Below are 21,526 nucleotides of genomic sequence, written 5' to 3' on the forward strand. Positions count from 1 at the left end.
TGCCTGTGTCTACATATGATGTGCTCTTGCAGTGTATGAAGACACACCCTGTTTATCATGCATGTACAAAAAATGCTCTTATATTTAGATGATTGCCAGTAGTTTGTGAGGGTACAGTGTGGGCTCTCTGTTGCAGTTTTAGAAAAAGCAGTTCTGGTTGACACCCTAGGGGTGCAAGATACTGCAGAGCATCTTTTGGGAAGTTAGGATTGTCAAAAAGGGCGAGGTTCAGTAGAGTGGTTAGGATCAAAGATGACTTTACACTTCCTCTTAAAGGATGTACCCAAACCTCCTATATTTCTCACAATTCTGTGTTTACCTTGAAGAGTTTTTTTTTTTTTTTTTTTTACATCCATTTTTTATTGGGATTTCTTAAAATTTGAATATAAAGTTAGTTCATGAAATGGAAGGAAAATTATGAATTTGATAAAAAAAAATGGAAGTGTAGCATTTTTATTCAGCCATTTCTACCATGAGAACCCTTGTTACAAGGATATTGAACCATTTGCCTTTAATTACCTAATTGACAAATAGAATCCTATAAAGGCATGAAGGGATTGTTAAAATAAAGCATCATGAAGACCATAAAAAATAACAGCAGCCAGGTTGCAATAATGGAGAAGTTTAAATGTGGAATTGGTCTGTGTGTATGCATTTGATCTAATATTCACCAACTTTAAGAGCATGGATCAGCTGCAAACAAACCACACCTAGACTGTCCATTTAATCTGACATGCTCAAAAGGAGAAAATTAATTAGAAATAACGAAGAGGTCCATGAGAATTCTGAAAGAAATGTTGAGATCCATATCTCAGGTAGGAGGTCCCATTAACAGCAAAATAAAGTCTTTAATGAACTATGGTTAGGGGAAAGCTGCTGAGGAACAGATGAATAAATGTCCCTTTTAAGGTTTCGAAGAAGCGAAGTAGCATAAAACGAGAATAGAAAATGAAAATTGCCTGGTTAGTAGAAAATAAAACTAAACTATTGGATTCATGCTGAATGAAACCCCACTAAAAGAGAAGGGACAGGGACGCTCATCAGCAGTGACTAATTGAATACAGAACCTTAACCCTAGAGTTATGTAGGATAGAATTTACAAAGTGCTGACTCTGGTGGCTGAACAGAAATGTCCTCTTCATTTTTCATTATTTACATTTTTTAAAATGTCATAAACACTGTAGAATTTTCCTTCCACTTCACAATTATACACCTTTTCATATCCATCTAAAAAAAATCCCCCAAAAATACCAGGAGTTGGTTGTAGGGTGCAAATGTGAAAAACCTTAAAGGAAACAAACTCTTCTGCAAGTTACTGTATCTAGTGGAAGACCTTAGTTTTTCCCCCTCCTTCTTTCTCTTGCAAAATGCTATCAAAATATATCGCTGTCACACCCTTTATTAAAGACATCCCGCCTCACCCAGATATCATCTTGGTCCTTGCTTGAGTCCTTCTCTGCAGCACACTGCTGCTTCAAAGGTCCGATCTTTGAATACCGGGAGACAGAGAGACCGCAGGATGCGAAAGAGTCTGAATCTTCCTTTTTCTTAGTTTGTTGCGCTTTTAAACTCAGTTTGTTCTCACTGTCAGACTCCATATTGCTTTTCAAGTTGAGTCCTTCCACTCCTGCCTCTAGGGAGTCTGCTTCTGACGACGGGGATCGAAGAGATTTACAGTACTCATCGTCATCGCTCAAGATGTCAGTCTCCTTCATCTGTCTGCTATCAATGCCTTCAAAACGGTCCTCATAGCGCCCCAAATTGAACTGCTCTTCCACCCATCGATCCGTGTCCTCTGCCTGAGGTTTTTGAGATGGACGAGGTTCATGCTGATTGGACGGCGAACTGTTATTATTGCCATGTAAAACCAGGTCAGCATCGATAGTGATGAGGTTCTTCGTCAGGCTTCTGCGGGTTAGAGTTCGTGATGGAGCAGAGGCTGAAAGCAGAAAAAAAAAGAAAAACACACATTGAAGTTTGCAAAGTATTGCTTGATGTAATAAGAGCACTATGTAAACCTACCTGCTCTGTTCATGAGAGGCCGCGCTCCTTTGAGGGCGCTCAGGCGTTTGCCACCAAATGGAACGTACTTCTGGTTCTGTGGCAGAGACTTTGTCTTCAGTAGCTGTCTTCTTTGCTTCTCCCTAAGAATAGACTGGACCACTTTTAAGAATTCCTTTTTACTCTCTGGAGAACTGAAAAGAAAAACAAGAAACAGATGGACTTGAAGTCTTTTTTATCAACTAACAGAAGCCATTAATGCAAATTAATTTCTTTTACAAAATATACCTGCAGCACAACTGAAAGGTTGTTTCAGGTCTCCCTTCAGATTCAGACCTTGTGTGAACTATTTCACAAACTTCTGTGGCTTCAGAACCTGAAAAAGAAATTATACATGCTTACATTTCAAGAGTGACTTATTTTAAATAAAAAGGATTACTCCATTTACCATATGCAAAGTACAATATTAGTTTTGGAAGCAGTTAAGTGTAGACTAGACATTAAATATTACTTATTTTCCTCCCTATTCTGGCAAAAAGTGATCAGGTTAAAAATTTTCAGTTACACACCCATTAGCAAAATAAACACTTATAAAATATACACTTCTTCTGCTGTAAGCGTAACTTGCTTTGATTAAAGGGAGATCTTTGTTTAAAGAGGGTTTTGCTCAAAAGACAGAGGTCTGCAGTTAAACTTAAAATTAAACTGGAAAGACATTTAGGAACCCAGTCCTCAGCAAAAGCCTCCAACCTCCACAATGTCCCATTCCAAAGAAATCCAGATTATCAACAAATCAATTTTTCTTTCATCTATTTATGATCCATTTATTTAAGGAGAAATCTGTTCTGGTAAAACACAAACCTTACACAAAAGTACGGAAATTTGTGTTTTAATTTACCAATTTTATGGGAAATGCGTTTCTGGGTTGAGGAGTGAACCATGTGGGTTTCACCCATTAAACTTGCCAAGTGTTCTGTATAGTTGTCCACTACTAAGGAATTTGACGTCAACACACAGCACAGCACTTGTTTGTTCCATTATTGTTCCAAGCAGACCCTTTTCTAAATGGAAATATGGAAAAAACTAAATCCCAAAATGCAATTTTGGACATATAAAAATTCATTTTTTTTAAGTAACTGACATTTTCTCTGAATGTTTTTGTTTTCAAATCTATTTTTATATTAGTTTTTTTATTTATTTTTTTCATGATCTTTTTTTTTATTTCTGTTTTTTCCTATATGAGTTTATAAGATTTATTTTTTTTTTTCAAATTTTGCTTCACAGAACACATTAAAGAAATAAAAATAATAATAAAAAGAATTAGGTCTAAAGGTAAGAGTATCTTTTGAAGCTAATGGTGCATCTTTTACAAGCAGCCAATTGTTGACCTACTTGCAGGAGCTCTAACTTGCAGTGAGTTTGTTGCAATCATGTGTCTGAAGCGGGAATGATCCCTGTCCTCTGCCACAGACGTACGATGGGATCCTCCCTGAAAACAACAAATCATATAAATACATACATGGCAGTACATTGCAGTACAATGACATGACAGCAGAGAGCATAAGAGAGCCACCTTCTGGTAGGTATCAGACTGTAAATGTACACAGAAGTGTAAATACAGTAAACCCAACCAGCAACCCTCACTACCACTTTTTTGCAGTCTCCATTTTTGGCTATTTTTTTATCCATCAACAAAGCATGTTTTTTTGTTTCTCTTAAATCAAAAAAACATTAAAACAACATACTGTGGGTTTATTTGACAACCACATTTGTCACATTCTATTATTTATAAAATAGATAGTGCTTAGAATAATGTGCATATCTAGAGATATATATATTTTTTTTCTTTTTTATTGTAATCCTTTAAAAGGTTTCTATAATGAAGGTTCCTTCCTTTCACTTCCTCTTTATTCTTTAGGAGGGAAAAAAGAGTAAATCTAAGTAACATTAAGCCAGCAATTTTTTTCAGTTCTGAATAATTTACCACACCTTCTAAAGAGCAGTTGAAGAAAAAGGTCCATAAAAGATCACACAATAACATCTGATAGTTAAACTATTATCAGGTATTAAACTTAACCTACAACAACTGATTAAACTCAGGTTAATATGTGACAAAATGTTACAGAAGGTTGTTTCCTGGTTACAATTTTATTAACATAGGAGACCATAAGAAATTATGAAACCTGTTCAAAATTATATTGCAAAACTGAAACTTAAAGATATTTTTTTCAAAATGTCTATACCAGTAAGGTTGACAACGTTTCCTTAATGACTGAATTGGTCACAAAACCACAAATGTCTAAACAGCACTAAATGGACAAATAAATTCTATGACACAATTTGCACATATATAAAAGAGTCTGCTGAAGTTGATCCAAAACGCTGCTGCCCATGTTCTCACTAGAACTATAAAAGTAGAGCACATCAGTCCGGTTCTGAAGCTCTTCCACTGGCTCCCTGTAGCTCAGAGAATAGACTTGAAATCCTTCTGTTAGTCTATAAATCACTGAATAGATCAGCACCTCAATACATAACAGATTTGTTGTCAGTGTATCAACCTCCAACATTACTCAGGTCTTCTAGTTCAAGCCTACTCTGTGCGACCAGAACTAGAACCCAATGCAAAGAAGCAGACTTTTGTTCCTATGCTCCACTGATCTGGAAAAAAAACTTCCAGAAGACTGTAAAAGTACCAAAAGCCTGAGTTCTATTAAGTCAAAGTTAAAAAAAGAGTTATTTTAGAACTGCCTTTGACTGTTGAAGTTTAACTGTCAACTGAGGTCTTATTAGTTTAAGGTTGTGCTCCAACTATTTTAGTTGTCTTATACAGTTTTTAACCTTTATTTCCTTTGATTCTTCTTTTATTTTTCTTTTATTTTATTATCTAATTATTGTAAAGCACTTTGAAATGTCTATATACTGAATTGTGCTATGCAAATAAACTTACCTTTCATTTCCTTGCCTTAAAAATCCTTCATCTGGGCATTTTGGAGCAGAGTGAGATTTGATAGGCAGAGATTTAAAGCATAGAAATGGCAAAATAATAAAACTGTGCCTTCTGGTGCATACTTTTATTTGTCCTGTGCATGTAGGTTATTTTTACTCTGTGGTATGGCATGAACTGTATATATCATACATTCAGGAAACAAAGCATTGCCCAAAAGTCTGCTTAAATCTGACCAAACACTGCTAATTCTGGGACCTTTTTGCTCTTGCTGAAAGAGTAAAAATCCTTCTCTGCTTTTTATATTTAAATTATTGATGCATTGTTAGATGAGCAGGAGAAATCTGTCTGCATATTAAAGAGTAGGAGGTCACCACTCACTAAGCTGTTTGCTTGGTGGCATCAACAGCAATGACTTTTTGGTGGTTAAAAATAGCAGAAGTCAAAACCAGCTTGCGCTTAAAGTACTGAACATGTTCATATTTAAATGAATAAATAGGTATAAAAATGCTAAAATGGTTGGAAGTCACAGTAAATGGAGGGTAGTAGTTGAAGGAGTCAGTTCCTATGTACTGTGGATGCATTATAGGATTCAAACAATTCTGGTTTCAATATTTCCATTTATCCTTGTCTTCAAATAGCCAAAACTGCACATGGAGTGTATTAATTTCAATACAAAGGCCTCAGTTATGTCTCAGTTTTTTGGGAATTAAATAAAAAAAGTATTAACTTTGCAACATCCAATGTTTTTGGGCAGGCGTGGAATTTATCATCTACAAAGTATATATTTTTAATTATACCTAACCCCTCCCAAAAAACATAAAACTTGGAGTACTTACAATTTTTTTCCTGTGTTTGGAGCAGTTTTTGTAGACAAACACAACTGCTGTTTTAAACACTGTAAGACAAAGGCCAAAAAAAATAAGAGCATAGCGTGAATCAAAGCGCATTTCATTATATTATTTAATTCGTTGACTGTTTGATATAGGATAAAAAAGGAATACTTTTATTAGCATTAAAAAGGAAATAAAAAATAAATTACTTGTATATGAGCCAAAAATAACCAGATAAACCTTTTTTTTTTTTTTTTATATATTCCAAGACCGGTCAGAGCAGCTACCTCTACTCACATGAAAAAATCCATTAAATATGTTTATCTAATATTCGTCAAAAAGAAAACATGGTTTTTCATTTTTGTTTTATTTTATTATTTTACATCTGGGCACTTTAGAGCTGGTTTACCGCATAGAAGAGGCTAAATAATAAAGCAGTTATTCCTGCTGCATAGACCTTTTTTCTGTCCTTTACCTGTGCTATGGCATTCATTGCATATTTTATACATTCAGAAAAAAAATGATCACTCAAAAGTCTGCTTAAACCTTACCAAAAGCAGCTAATTCTGGGTCCTTTTTGCTCTTGCTGATATGTGTTGGAGCATTCATCCAAACCACTGTTGAATGCAGCAGCAGATCACCCATTGAGAGATCAAGCACCTTTATTAAAAAAATAAATAAATAAATCAAATTGTTTTTAATTTGGCAAGTCATAAAATACCAGTTTGGTAACAGAACAGAATAAGTTACCTCTTTGTTATCTGCTGTCTGCTCATTAATGAGCTGATCAAAAACTGCTCCATACTCCTCGTGAAGCTTTTGCATCTCATTGATGTGACTCGCCACTGTGTTCATGGCTTTCATTGCAACTGGATGAGACAGAAGTTCATTAGATGTGTCCTAATCAATTACTGTTCTAAACAGTGAGGGGCATAGATTATGTGAGACCGTTTCACAGTGTTAAAAGGTGTTTGGAAAATAAGAAAAAACAAAAGCATCATCTTACCGTCCAGGTGGTAGTGTTCTTCACTCTCTTTGTCGGTGAGAGAGTGGAGCTCTCGGAGCAGAAGCGGGTATTTCAGCACTCTCTGGATGGGTTTGATTAGGTAAGACTCCAGAGTGGATGAATGCTGCTGTCTGGGGTTTCTCTCAGCCAGGAAAGCTTTGAACTCTGGGTCAGTTTTGGCTAAAAATAGTGGAACAAGAGGTATTTTTTAATTGTACAGCAAAAACCACAAATAAACTGTACAAGGCAATAAACCATAGCAGTGCTACAGTATGTCATCGTAAAAAACGTCTGAGATCTGCAATTGTGCTCAACACTGAGGAGGACTGTTTGTTTTTTTTTACCTTTTGCCAGGACCTTGGGAACTTTAGTGTGGCTGGCACAAAACGCACTGTAGATCTTGAATCGATCAGCGTAGTACAGGAATGACCCACCCAAAGAGAACAGCACCTTCTGCAGAGACAGGCCAGCACATGAAACGTCACCTAATATGATTCAAATTTTTTTATTTGGGTAGTCTAAAAATGTGTTATTGCAAACAGCCATAAGAATTTCAATGCATCTTTGATGTAGCTATAATAAACCGGATGATTTGAGTAAATAGAAAGGGCTTCATTTGGAAACTTATTATTTGATTCGATACAAATTCTCCAACTTTTGTGACACAGATTATATTCCAGAGGGTTTCAAATCACAAATATAGTCAAAGGGATTGGCTGATTGGCCCTAGTTTAACACAGGAAAAAGCAGCTATCTATAGGAATAGCAGCCTCTTTGGGATTAATAAAGTAATTTTGAATTTAAATCGAACTGTCTAAGACAGTAATTAACCAAAATTACAGAAATCCTCTGCTTGAAGGAAACTTGCTTTGCCCGCTCATCAGATCTCATTAAGCTGTGCTGAGTGTGGTTTTTGTAAATGTTGTTTGCATCACTAAGGGTTTATTTTTCTGGCTAGTTCTGCAATAATTAGTTTTTTCTTTTTTTCCATGTCTTGGTTATGTGTTTAAACCCTGAGAGTTTTCCCCTAGCAAGTCAACTCAACTGAAATTTCTTAATACGGCATTTATCAATTTAATGGAAAGGTTAAATAACTTCTTTTAATTGAATACTTTCACTTAACTAACAGAATATGAAATATTAAAGGAAAATACACAATAATTGTGTCTAGATGCACAGTATTTATGTTGTAAAAAAAAGTATTGTATTTGTTTTCTTAACTTTTTCACTTATTCTGTTAATTTTATAAACTTTTTTAAGGTCCACATTTGTGTGTTCACTTTTGCTATAATCTTTTGCTGCTGCTTTACCATCACAATTTCCCCATTGTGGGAGAATAAAGGGATTTTTTAATTTTCCTATTCTATAAACATTTGCATTAACTAAAAGAAATCTTACAATGCGGGAAAAACACATCCAAAGATTTTTTTCAGTTTGTAGGGAAAAACAGTTCACCTTGAACTGGTCCACCCTCTCCAGTTTGTCCAGATGTGGAACCAGCCTGATTCCATCCTCTAGTGTTCGCAGGAACTCCATCTGGAATTCCGCCATCTCTTCGAGGTTGCCAAATAAAATATCAAGCTTTAAACAAAGAATGAGAATTCGGTAAGTACTACCATATAAGGATTCAACCTGCTTTGCACAATGAACCTTAAAAGCTGTCAAATCATTTTCCCAGCCCATTCTCTCCCTCTATGCCAATAGAAAAAGCAAGAAAACAGGATGGCTGCCATGGTATACAAAATGGACCTGTTCTGTGATATGATTTAACAGTCAACAGAAATCCCAGTCTTGCAGAATTGTTGTGAATTTGACCTTTTTCAAATACTTTCAAATACTCCCCAACCGATGACGCTTAAAAGTGATGAAATTCAATGTCCATCTCCAATGCTCCAATACACTATTATGTCTAATCCTGATTTGTAAATTCATTTTTTTATTTTTTTTTTGGCAATAGAAAACATAGCTACATAGAGTTTCTTTATGTTTTTTTAATTTGCTTCAATGCATCTACCAAAAGGTATCTTAAAGGAATAGTACACCCAAAACATGATTAGCCTTCATTTTCTACTCACCCCCATGCTTAACAACACTCTGGAGTACTTTTTTGATATCTCAAATGCATCTGGAGATCTGGGAGGCTTCTTGCTGTCTGCTGACATTCAAATTATGGAGGTCTACGGTGCCCGAGGCAGAAAGGTCCATAAAAGTCTACAAAAAACGTGTCAATATTCCTCCATACTGCTCGTCCAATGTATTCCAAGTGTCCTGAGTGGGTAGCATCCAGAATTTACTCGAAACGAAGTCATTTAGAATGTTTTTAGAGCATAAACAGTAGTGTATAGGATTTCCTGAAAGCGCGTTCACGACGCTACGGAAACCGCGGCAGACCAAACCAGATGAAAGTGCGCATTCAGCTCGGCAAAGAACTCATGCTCTTCCTCAACACTGAAGTCCTCAGACATTTTTCTTTCGTTGTTTCTTTCTTTGCACAGGTAAACAGCACATTTCTTCTTCTACGCTTGCATTATCGGCAGAGCAGAAGCTGAATGCGCACTTTCATCTGGTTTGGTCTGCTGGCTTCCGTAGCGTCGTGAGCGCGCATGTGCGCGCATTCAGGAAATCCTATACACTACTGTTTATGCTCTAAAAACATTCTAAATGACTTCGTTTCGAGTAAATTCTGGATGCTACCCACTCAGGACACTTAGAATACATTGGACTAGCAGTACGGAGGAATATTGACACGTTTTTTGTGGACTTTTATGGACCTATCTGTCTCGGGCACCATAGACCTCCATTATTTGAATGTCAGCAGACAGCAAGAAGCCTCCCAGATCTCCAGATGCATTTGAGATATCAAAAAAGTACTCCAGAGTGTTGTTCAGCTTGGGGGTGAGTAGAAAATGAAGGCTAATCATGTTTTGGGTGTACTATTCCTTTAATATCTGCAAACATATCCTGAGCGTCGTTATTCTTGCTATACAATAAGAAGCGTGTGAGTACCTCATCCTGTGATAGGAAGCTCTCTTTCTGTAAAGGTTTCAAGTAGCGCTCTATAAGATAGAGCAGGTCCTGCAAAAGATAAGAAACAGGAATAAGATTGGTTGATGAACAGATGTTTAAGCAGGCAAATGGAATTTAATATTTAAGTGTACAGCTTAAAATGGTTTTTAAAAGAGTATGGCAAGTAGAATGAGAGTAGTACGGTTGCAAATGCCACACCCCAGGTGGTATGTGAACAGTAATGAAACACAGCCGACATATCTGGGAGGCTTTAACAAAAATTAAAAAGCAGGACTCACTTTGACATACGTCTTCTCCGTCTCCACCACTTCAGCGATCACTTTGCGCAGTTTGTCAGCGTGAGAGAGCTGCCGCTGGGCTGCAGTGCCAGCAGCTGGGGCCAAAGCCGACACTGGGCTCGGTGACAGGGACGATGAAGACGAGGAGGAGGAGGATGACATTGGGCACTCCTGGGTATTCATGTCATGAAGATTGCGACAGAAATTAGCGACCTGCTCTGTGCTCTGCAAAAAGAAATAAGGAAACAATACAGGTTTACACACCTTTGACTAAAGGGTCAATACTTACTGTCTCTAATGCAGACAGTAAGTATTGACTAAACATAAGACCTGCAAATTATAGACAGTATATATTACAAATAACTTATTTGTATATGTATATATATATATGCATATACATACATACACTCACTGGCCACTTTATTAGGTACACCTGTCCAACTGCTCGTTAACACTTAATTTCTAAGCAGCCAATCACATGGCGGCAACTCAGTGCATTTAGGCATGTAGACATGGTCAAGACAATCTCCTGCAGTTCAAAGCGAGCATCAGTATGGGGAAGAAAGGTGATTTGAGTGACTTTGAACGTGGCATGATTGTTGGTGCCAGAAGGGCTGGTCTGAGTATTTCAGAAACTGCTGATCTACTGGGATTTTCACGCACAACCATCTCTAGGTTTTAAAGAGAATGGTCCGAAAAAGAAAAAACATCCAGTGAGCGGCAGTTCTGTGGGCGGAAATGCCTTGTTGATGCCAGAGGTCAGAGGAGAATGGCCAGACTGGTTGGAGCTGATAGAAGGGCAACAGTGACTCAAATAACCACCCGTTACAACCAAGGTGGGCAGAAGAGCATCTCTGAACGCACAGTACGTCGAACTTTGAGGCAGATGGGCTACAGCAGCAGAAGACCACACCGGGTGCCACTCCTTTCAGCTAAGAACAGGAAACTGAGGCTACAATTTGCACAAGCTCATGGAAATTGGACAATAGAAGATTGGAAAAACGTTGCCTGGTCAGATGAGTCTCGATTTCTGCTGCGACATTCGGATGGTAGGGTCAGAATTTGGCGTCTACAACATGAAAGCATGGATCCATCCTGCCTTGTATCAACGGTTCAGGCTGCTGGTGGTGGTGTCATGGTGTGGGGAATATTTTCTTGGCACTCTTTGGGCCCCTTGGTACCAATTGAGCATTGTTGCAACGCCACAGCCTACCTGAGTATTGTTGCTGACCATGTCCATCCCTTTATGACCACAATGTACCCAACTTCTGATGGCTACTTTCAGCAGGATAATGCGCCATGTCATAAAGCTGGAATCATCTCAGACTGGTTTCTTGAATATGACAATGAGTTCACTGTACTCAAATGGCCTCCACAGTCACCAGATCTCAATCCAATAGAGCATCTTTGGGATGTGGTGGAACGGGAGATTCGTATCATGGATGTGCAGCCGACAAATCTGCAGCAACTGTGTGATGCCATCATGTCAATATGGACCAAACTCCCTGAGGAATGCTTCCAGCACCTTGTTGAATCTATGCCACCAAGAATTGAGGCAGTTCTGAAGGCAAAAGGGGGTCCAACCCGTTACTAGCATGGGGTACCTAATAAAGTGGCCGGCGAGTGTACATACACAGTATACATGTTTTGGGCACTTAAAAATTGTCCTGTTTGAACTAAACATTTGGAGGGAAAAATTATTTGTGCTTTGATGACCATTTTTTAAGTACGGTAAATAGATAACATTTTTAATCAATAGCAGGGAAATTCTTTTGTAAAGCACACTCCAGTAAAAAGACAATTCGAAGTGCTTTACATGAATGTAACAGAAAAATAAGGATAAGGGTGCTGAAAAAGAGTATAGTGGCATTAAAAAAAGAAGTCGGACAACAAACTTCAATAATTTTTCATAATTAGGCAGATCTGTATTCAGTCCTCTTAATTAAATAACATGTAGAACCATGTATTTGAACCTTTTTTTTTTTTTTTTTTTTTTTTTTTTTTTAGATAGACAAAAAGTGTCAGTTTGAACAGAGTAGAACATATACAAAAATGTAACTTACACTCTTACCACAGATTCATCTTTAGACTTGTTTTGGAGTTTTTTGGGGGACATGATTTCCAACCTAAATGTGCTTTAATCCAAACCTTTAGAATGTAGCTGAACTGATCGCCCTCTATTTTCTGACATATTTCTTAACTTTCTTGACTTTAAGGAATCGTCGACTTTTCATGTCTATTTCTACCTAAATTTAAGGATTAATAACAGGATGGCGTACTTGCTGAATTATTTTCTCTTTTTCTTCTCCAAACACAGGGCACTCAGCAACACATATTTTGTCTTCTTTGGTTTATCCAAAAGTTTGATGACATTAAGCAGTCAACATGTAAGTTGGAATTTTTGCTTCAGTACACAATAATCCTAATACTAGGTACCTTAAACAACTTATGATTTGAACTACATTATATTCAAATTAACAAATAACACAGACAATCTTTCAGAAAATTAAAAGCTGTAAAAATTAAACAAAAAAATTCAGAATTTTCTAAGCTAAATAAAACCTACATGACAAAAGCATCTCTCTGGCACCAAACAATGAGCAAACCGAGACCAAGCAGAATCAAACAGGTGTCCTGCTGACACTAATCACAGGTAAAGAAAAGGTAAACACACACATTTCCTCTGGCTCTACACTGCCATCCTGTGGTCAAAAAATCTAACTACATAATATACCTACAAATAGACCACACTTTTTAGATTTTATTTCATAAAAAAATTAAAAAAGAAATAAAAAAAACTAATAAAAACATGCATCCTTGTCTGTCACTTCCATAACCCTGTTGTTGGCCAGGTCTATAAAAACCTCACTAAACTATACTGGAGGTTCTGAATGCATCATGACAAGATGTGCAAAAGTTCAAAGTGGATGAATATTTTTTACAGAGAATGTGGCCATACATATACTGCAGTTGTGAAATCTTGCCAAGAGACTCACACTTAGAAAAATTCCATACATGAGCCGACTTGTCCAGTTTAAGAAGACTTATCCCCACAAATAAAGAAAAGCCGCTTTTCTCTCTATTAAGGGATACTTAGCTGACATTTCATTCCAGCATAAAGCCCTGTATTCCTTTATACATCAAAAATGGTTCCTTACAACATACGCAAAGATGTTGAAAGGAATGCCTGAGATTCATCAGAAAGATGTTTTACCCACAGATGTTCCCTTCACAGGCTTAAGGGCGTCTAGGTAAAACATTAATGCAAGAATGAATCTGCAGCCTCCTACACTGCAAAAACAATCCAGAAATAAGTAAAAAATGGCTTAAATTAAGTATATTTAGCCTTAATTTGAGCAGGTAAATAAGATGATTTGCCAATGGAATGAGTATTTTCACTCTTAAAATAAGATAGTTAGATAATATTTACTTGAAATAAGACGATAAAATAGTTTTTTCTTATTTTAAAAGGAAATTGTCTTGTTCCATTGGCAAAGTGTCTTACTTACCTCCTCAAATCAAGGAAAAACACACTTATTTTAAGAAAAAATAACTTATTGAGATTTATATTTTTTGCAGTGTATCAACTTTCATAACAATAGTGTGTAATAACAAAGCTCCTCTCTGAACAGCCTTGCTCTGTCTGTCTTCCTTGGACATAAAAATAGTGATTATCTTAAAGGTTTCCATGGAGTTTATATGTATAAACATCTTTTAGAAATTAAATTTCTTCTTCCAGTCATCCCAAGACTTGAAATATTTTTCTTTTTACTGAATTTTTAATTTGTAAAATTTGGCTTATATCACTAAACATAAAAAAATACGGAAAATGTAAGAGCCATAGTTTCAATATACAATAGTTTATGTATTTAAACAAAGGTAGTGCAAAATTAATTAAAATTTTGATTGCATTTTTACCATCAATAAAACATTATTCTTTATAAGTTAAAATGTGTAACAGACTTAGAGAAGAAACGTCATAGATAAATTCAATTCTGTCTCTAAACAAATTAAAAGCTGTTCAAATCATTTAAAAAATAAAAATAAATACTCACACAACATCCCACCCCAAGTTACAAAAACAAGTGAGTCGCATAATAAATTTCCTCCAAGTAAGGACAATCCTAGACCATATAAAATGCCCTATTATTACATAACATACTCTGGTGATATTTTTTATTTCCATAACTGAGAGTTGTGCACCCTACTTGTTTGTTTTCTGACTGAATGACTTGGAGACAGCTGAGACAGGTTCCGTCTCTGCCAATTACACGGCTTGTCTCCTTTAAGGCTGCAGCAGGACAAAACAATTTTTCATTGTGGTATTCAAATCAGTTATGCAACACTGCACTTTTCCATACAGGATGCTGTGGACCTTTACATGGAGTCAAGAAGCACAGATTTAGGCCACAAAAAGAACGAATGCATGTAGTAAGTACTCTAAGTAAAGTTTTCTAATGACTAAGCCATTCATTCCACATTTAAAACATCAATAATATGATTAGTAATGTAGAGGAAAAATAATTTTCCGAAGAATTGAGATTTGAATTATTTCATAAAATTCAAATTAATGCTTGGAGCCAATAACTCATATGAGGATAATAAATACGATGTAATTCATAATTTATTGCATTGCTTTAACCTTATGTCATTTTCCCTCCTACTTACAAAGATAACAGGCTTGTCGCTCAAAAATGAGGTGTAACTGTCATGATCTTGGCACTGATGACTGTATTATTGGTTCATTCCTTCAAACTTCTACTTAAACAGTTTGGTCCCAGCCATCAGTGCCAGATTTTTCGAGCCGTAGATGAGAGTTCTCTAGCATACCCAGTTTGTTTGTTCTGATAACCTGACTAGTTTCTGCCCTTGGACCTCTGAGCTTGCCTGCCCCTGTTTTGATCTGTTTTCCTGATCTGTCTCCGGACCCCTGCTGGATCAGGCCTGCTTACGACCTTGGATCTGTCTTCTGACCCAAGCTTGGATTTCCTTACAGTACCTCTTCAGATCTCTGATTTGACTTCTCCTTCTGGAAACTCCTGCTCTCCCTCATCTGCTGGCTTTGCTCATCAGCTGGCTCTGCAGCTTTCTTTGCTTCGGCTCCTGGAACTCTCTGAGTGCCGTCTGTCTCCTGCTGTGAATAATCATCCGGCTGGATTCCACTCCTTCCTCTGGGCTCAGACTGAACTTTAAAACCAGGTTTGTCACTCACATGCTTGTTATCACCCTCCGTCAGAGTTTTGTGGTCACTAATCTGTGTTTTCCCCTCTAGAGAGATAGCGGCCTTTTTGTTCTAGCTGCTGAGTCACAGATTCTTCAAGCACTCAATAAATACTATCAGAAATCACTTCAGAGTGTCTGCCTGAATTCTGGGTCTAAGGTTCTGGTTTCTGAGACATGGTTCTGACATTACTTGAGGTCACAGGTTGAATTTAGAAAACATTTGCTTCACAACAGAAACACCTAATATTCCATAATCTCAGACTTATAATAATAAGTAAAGTTTATTTCTGTAGCGCTTTTCACAGGCAAGAGAAAATCACAAGGTGCTTTTCAGAAGAAATACTAAAATACAAGACATCTGGAATACAAATAAAATGAAATCTAATACAAAACAATAATAATAAAAATGTAAACAAAATCAACATGTGGTCATAAAACAATCCTCTCACTACTGATGTGAAAATACATAAATTATCTTCTATCATGGGAGGTGAAGGATGCATGCACACACACCCATTAACCCTGCAGGGAAACCGGGCATGGATCGATACTTGGATGGTAGATTCCAAAGGGAACAGATGCCAAGGATAAGCTTACCAGTATGGGTACAAACGCTTACATAATCATCGAACTATGTCGGCTCAACTCCACATCACAAGCTATCAGACACACACAAACTTTCATGGACTCTGATGCTCACCAGCTGGAAAACGTCATAAATGGAGTCGGTTGAAGGTTTAGATTTCCTGCTCCTCTTAAAAGCCGACATCCTGGAAGGTCAAAAAGGTTATATCTTCCCTTTTTCCAGCATTCTTTCTTCGTAAATTGGAGTCTACCTAACATTAAGTCCTCTGCACTGATCAGTTCCAACAAGCTCTTCTAAAAAATATTCCACAGCAATCAACATATTTCGTATTGTAAAACGAATGATACAAAACATGGCATAAATCTATGGACGTGCTTTTTCTCAATCCGATCTGTTGCTGAACAAATAGGTCAGTTACACAGACCACAATGAACAACAGAGTTCTCATGTCATCTTATCCTACAGCATCCATCCAATCAGTGGCCAAATCCCGACTGACACAGGCTCAACTGTCATCCCTCTGATTCCACTCTTCCTCTCCATCCTTTCACATTGCTTCTCCCTTTCTCCTTCAAGGTGATCCAAAACATTAGAAGCAGCAGCACAGATTACAATTTTTAAGAGAGTGAACATCACACCCTCTTGCAGAATAGCAGGGAGGAGAAGAGTGGGAGGAGAGCTTGGGAGGTGAGGAGAGGCATAGCCTCATACACATCAACAGGAGACAGCTGCTTACATCACAGCTTAGAGAGGAAGAGACATGTGAATTTTCCATTGGAATTCAACTCTGCGGTAAAACAGGACTCTATCAATGAGTCAGTACAGGGTAGTGTGACTACCTGACATGTGAGGAACATAACTACTGTGGGAATGATCACAACCATGAAACCTGAAGTGTAATACTACGCTTTGCAATTTAAGGTTTAAAAGTTAAAGGAATAGTGGAGGACGTTCTTCTTCTGGGTGGATCATCAAAATGCGTGGTCCTCCTAATCGTCATCATTCTGGTGATATATTTACTTAAGGCCGTCCTACGTGCTCGTCTCACGGTAGCTATCTTACTGGTGGTGAGTCTGACATGGAAAAATTGCAAATCTTCTTTAGGAAAGTAAGCTTGTATGGGCGATGCAAACAGCAGTTTTTAAGCAGAGCGTGCACGTGGAGAAATGGGAGCGGGTACAGGGTTGTGCATGTGCATTTTTTTTTTAAGAGGAGAGGGTGGGTCAAAAATTCACTTTTAAACTTAGCTGTCAGATGAAATAGAGTATCATAACATCATACAGTGGGGCAAAAAAGTATTTAGTCAGCCACCAATAGTGCAAGTTCTCCCACTTAAAAAGATGAGAGAGGCCGGTAATTTTCATCATAGATATACCTCAACTATGAGAGACAAAATGAGAGAAAAAAAATCCAGAAAATCACATTGTCTGATTTTTAAAGAATTTATTTGCAAAATATGGTAGAAAATAAGTATTTGGTCAATAACAAAAGTTCATCTCAATACTTTGTTATATACCTTTTGTTGGCAATGACAGAGATCAAACGTTTTCTGTAAGTCTTCACAAGGTTTTCACACGCTGTTGCTGGTATTTTGGCCCATTCCTCCATGCAGATCACCTCTAGAGCAGTGATGTTCTGGGGCTGTCGCTGGGCAACACGGACTTTCAACTCCCTCCAAAGATTTTCTATGGGGTTGAGATCTGGAGACTGGCTAGGCCACTCCAGGACCTTGAAATGCTTCTTACGAAGCCACTCCTTCGTTACCCGGCGGTGTGTTTTGGATCATTGTCATGCTGAAAGACCCAGCCACGTTTCATCTTCAATGCCCTTGCTGATGGAAGGAGGTTTTCACTCAATATTTGACGATACATGGCCCCATTCATTCTTTCCTTCACACGGATCAGTCGTCCTGGTCCCTTAGCAGAAAAACAGCCCCAAAGCATGATGTTTCCACCCCCATGCTTCACTGTAGGTATGGTGTTCTTTGGATGCAACTCAGCATTCTCTCTCCTCCAAATACGACGAGTAGAGTTTTTACCAGAAAGTTCTATTTTGGTTTCATCTGACCATATGATATTCTCCCAGTCATCGTCTGGATCATCCAAATGCTCTCTAGCAAACTTGAGACGGGCCTTGACATGTACTGGCTTAAGCAGGGGGACACGTCTGGCACTGCAGGATTTGAGTCCCTGGCGGCGTAGTGTGTTAATGATGGTAGCCTTTGTTACTTTGGTCCCAGCTCTCTGCAGGTCATTCACTAGGTCCCCCCGTGTGGTTCTGGGATTTTTACTCACCGTTCTTGTGATCATTTTGACCCCACGGGGTGAGATCTTGCGTGGAGCCCCAGATCGAGGAAGATTATCAGTGGTCTTGTATGTTTTCCATTTTCTAATAATTGATCCCACAGTTGATTTCTTCACACCAAGCTGTTTACCTATTGCAGATTCAGACTTCCAAGCCTGGTGCAGGTCTATAATTTTGTTTCGGGTGTCCTTTGACAGCTCTCTAGTTTTGGCCATGGTGGAGTTTAGAGTGCGACTGTTTGAGGTTGTGGACAGGTGTCTTTTATACTGATAACGGGTTCAAACAGGTGCCATTAATGAAGGTAATGAGTGGAGGACAGAGGAGCCTCTTACAGAAGAAGTTACAGGTCTGTGAGAGCCAGAAATCTTGCTTGTTTGTAACTGACCAAATACTTATTTTCCACCATATTTTGCAAATAAATTCTTTAAAAATCAGACAATGTGATTTTCTGGATTTTTTTTTTCTCATTTCATCTCTCATAGTTGAGGTATATCTATGATGAAAATTACCGGCCTCTCTCATCTTTTTAAGTGGGAGAACTTGCACTATTGGTGGCTGACTAAATACTTTTTTGCCCCACTGTATATAATTTATTCAAGTACTATATAATAGGTGGATTTTATCCCCTTGAGGAATACATTTGCATGAAAGAGAGAGCAAGTAAGCATTAATTTTTTTTTGCCTTTCAGTAGTTGATCCATTAAAATTTCTAAATATTCTATGTATTTTCAAAATAAATAGATATGTAGGTACACTATATTGCCAAAAGTATTTGCTCACCTGCCTTGACTCACATATGAGCTTAAGTGACATCCCGTTCCTAATCCATAGGGTTCAATATGACGTCGGTCCACCCTTTGCAGCTAGAACAGCTTCAACTCTTCTGGGAAGGCTGTCCACAAGGTTTAGGAGTGTGTTTATGGGAATTTTTGACCATTCTTCCAGAAGCGCATTTGTGAGGTCGCACACTGATGTTGGACGAGAAGGCCTGGCTCTCAGTCTCCGCTCTAATTCATCCCAAAGGTGTTCTATCGGGTTGAGGTCAGGACTCTGTGCAGGCCAGTCAAGTTCATCCACACCAGACTCTGTCATCCATGTCTTTATGGACCTTGCTTTGTGCACTGGTGCACAGTCATGTTGGAAGAGGAAGGGGCCAGCTCCAAACTGTTCCCACAAAGTTGGGAGCATGGAATTGTCCAAAATGTCTTGGTATGCTGAAGCATTCAGAGTTCCTTTCACTGGAACTAAGGGGCCAAGCCCAGCTCCTGAAAAACAACCCCACACCATAATCCCCCCTCCACCAAACTTTACACTTGGCACAATGCAGTCAGACAAGTACCGTTCTCCTGGCAACCGCCAAACCCAGACCCGTCCATCAGATTGCCAGATGGAGAAGCGCGATTCGTCACTCCAGAGAACGCGTCTCCACTGCTCTAGAGTCCAGTGGCGGCGTGCTTTACACCACCGCATCCGACGCTTTGCATTGCACTTGGTGATGTATGGCTTGGATGCAGCTGCTCGACCATGGAAACCCATTCCATGAAGCTCTCTGCGCACTGTTCTTGAGCTAATCTGAAGGCCACATGAAGTTTGGAGGTCTGTAGTGATTGACTCTGCAGAAAGTTGGCGACCTCTTCGCACTATGCGCGTCAGCATCCGCTGACCCCGCTCCGTCAGTTTACGTGGCCTACCACTTCGTGGCTGAGTTGCTGTCGTTCCCAAACACTTCCATTTTCTTATAATACAGCTGACAGTTGACTGTGGAATATTTAGGAGCGAGGAAATTTCACGACTGGATTTGTTGCACAGGTGGCATCCTATCACAGTTCCACGCTGGAATTCACTGAGCTCCTGAGAGCGACCCATTCTTTCACAAATGTTTGTAAAAACAGTCTGCATGCCTAGGTGCTTGAATTTATACACCTGTGGCCATGGAAGTGATTGGAACACCTGATTCCAATAATTTGGATGGGTGAGCAAATACTTTTGGCAATATAGTGTATATTATAAATTTCTGACAACTTTTATAACAGTCCATGATAACATACACCATTAGGGACCAGCTGTAACAGAGACAAGAAGTTTTCCAAAGGTTCCTAGGTCTAAACTGAACTGGCACTGGGGGGATGCACATGCAATCTTGGTTGTGTATGTAATATAAAGGGTTTGTCGCATATTTGCAACAACGGGCTTCAAGGGATTAAATACACAAACAGGAAGCTGAGCCTCAGAAACTTCTTTCTAGTGCTTAGAGGTGCAAAAAATGCAGCAGTGCATAGCATGATGATTATGATACAAAAAACAAACAAAACTAAATACATAACTTGCTTGCAACTTGCTTTCAATTGTGCGACAAGGTAAGTTACATTACAGGTCCACCTTTCTCTATTATATTACAAATAATGTTTAACAAGAACACCTAGTGTAAGTGTGTAATTGGTCTTACTCAAGTAAGACAAATGTCTGTAAAGATTCTCAGTCATCCAGGTCATGGTCATGCTTGAAAGGTTCAGTTTAGGCAACTGGATGTGAAATTTTCTAGAAGACGTTTTACCTCTCATCCCAGAGCCTTCTTCGGTTCTAACTAGTGCTGGGTAGCACTGAGGGTAATACACCGTCGGGGTAAAAAAGAATTAGGGGGAACAAAAGGTGGCTATAAGCCCTCCTAATGGATTGACCAAGGAGGTCACCTGAAGAATGAGAGGCAAAAAGTCTCCTAGAAAATCTGAATCTTTTGTCAATGCCTGCCTCTTACAGTTTTGCTTCACACACACACTGTGTTGTGTTTACAAATGTTCACAGCCCCTTCAGTTTGGCAGCAAGTGACATAGACATATTGTGATCTTTAGAATGTTACCTCTTAAGAGGATTTTGCAAAAAAAGATTTGTCATAAAATAGAATATTATAAACAACCCCAAACTAGAGCGTGTTATTGCTGCATGCCAGAAAACAAAGGGAAGTTGTTAATATTTTTGGTGCTAGCTATCATTATATGAGATAATAACCATTCTTTCTATTACATGAAGGTAAATAATGAATTAATTCACAAATATAGATTAAAAGCTGTTTTAATAGCTAACATAATATTCGTTTAATATTAGTCTGTTGATATAACTTTAACATTGTAACAGGGAAATAGCAGCACTTATGTCATAATCCTTTAGAATTGGGTTTTATACTTGTGTTTGTTTGCTCACTCTGTGTTTTGTTTTTCTTTGGTCCTCCATTATTAATATGAGCCAATAATGGTGCATTTCTCTGTATTTCATCAAGGCAAACCATTAAAGAAAATTACTAATAAATATTTACAGCTTTTTTAAATG

The 21,526-nt window shown here is 38.1% G+C and overlaps 1 protein-coding gene across 5 annotated transcripts in view; it reads right to left on the reverse strand.

Annotated features, from left to right (window-relative positions):
• Positions 1-585: 585 nt before the first annotated feature.
• Positions 586-21,526, reverse strand: part of LOC119783467 (T-lymphoma invasion and metastasis-inducing protein 1-like) — an 81,516-nt gene continuing 60,575 nt past the window's right edge. For 4 of the 5 annotated variants that reach the window (XM_038285011.1, XM_038285010.1, XM_038285012.1 and 1 more), the window contains 12 exons: positions 10,090-10,314; positions 9,791-9,859; positions 8,240-8,365; positions 7,129-7,237; positions 6,785-6,964; positions 6,529-6,647; positions 6,330-6,438; positions 5,785-5,843; positions 3,394-3,490; positions 2,290-2,377; positions 2,023-2,195; positions 587-1,939 (listed from right to left, as the gene is read on the reverse strand). In XM_038285011.1, the coding sequence (XP_038140939.1) occupies positions 1,374-1,939; positions 2,023-2,195; positions 2,290-2,377; positions 3,394-3,490; positions 5,785-5,843; positions 6,330-6,438; positions 6,529-6,647; positions 6,785-6,964; positions 7,129-7,237; positions 8,240-8,365; positions 9,791-9,859; positions 10,090-10,314 (1,920 nt within the window). In that variant the 3' untranslated portion in view covers positions 587-1,373. Of the gene's footprint in view, positions 1,940-2,022; positions 2,196-2,289; positions 2,378-3,393; positions 3,491-5,784; positions 5,844-6,329; positions 6,439-6,528; positions 6,648-6,784; positions 6,965-7,128; positions 7,238-8,239; positions 8,366-9,790; positions 9,860-10,089; positions 10,315-15,088; positions 15,382-21,526 lie in introns of those variants that run through there. The other variant, XM_038285014.1, reaches the window with a different exon arrangement.

The sequence above is a fragment of the Cyprinodon tularosa genome, unplaced genomic scaffold, assembly GCF_016077235.1.
Source record: "Cyprinodon tularosa strain WSP-4 unplaced genomic scaffold, ASM1607723v1 ctg205, whole genome shotgun sequence".
Taxonomy (NCBI): Eukaryota; Metazoa; Chordata; class Actinopteri; order Cyprinodontiformes; family Cyprinodontidae; genus Cyprinodon; species Cyprinodon tularosa.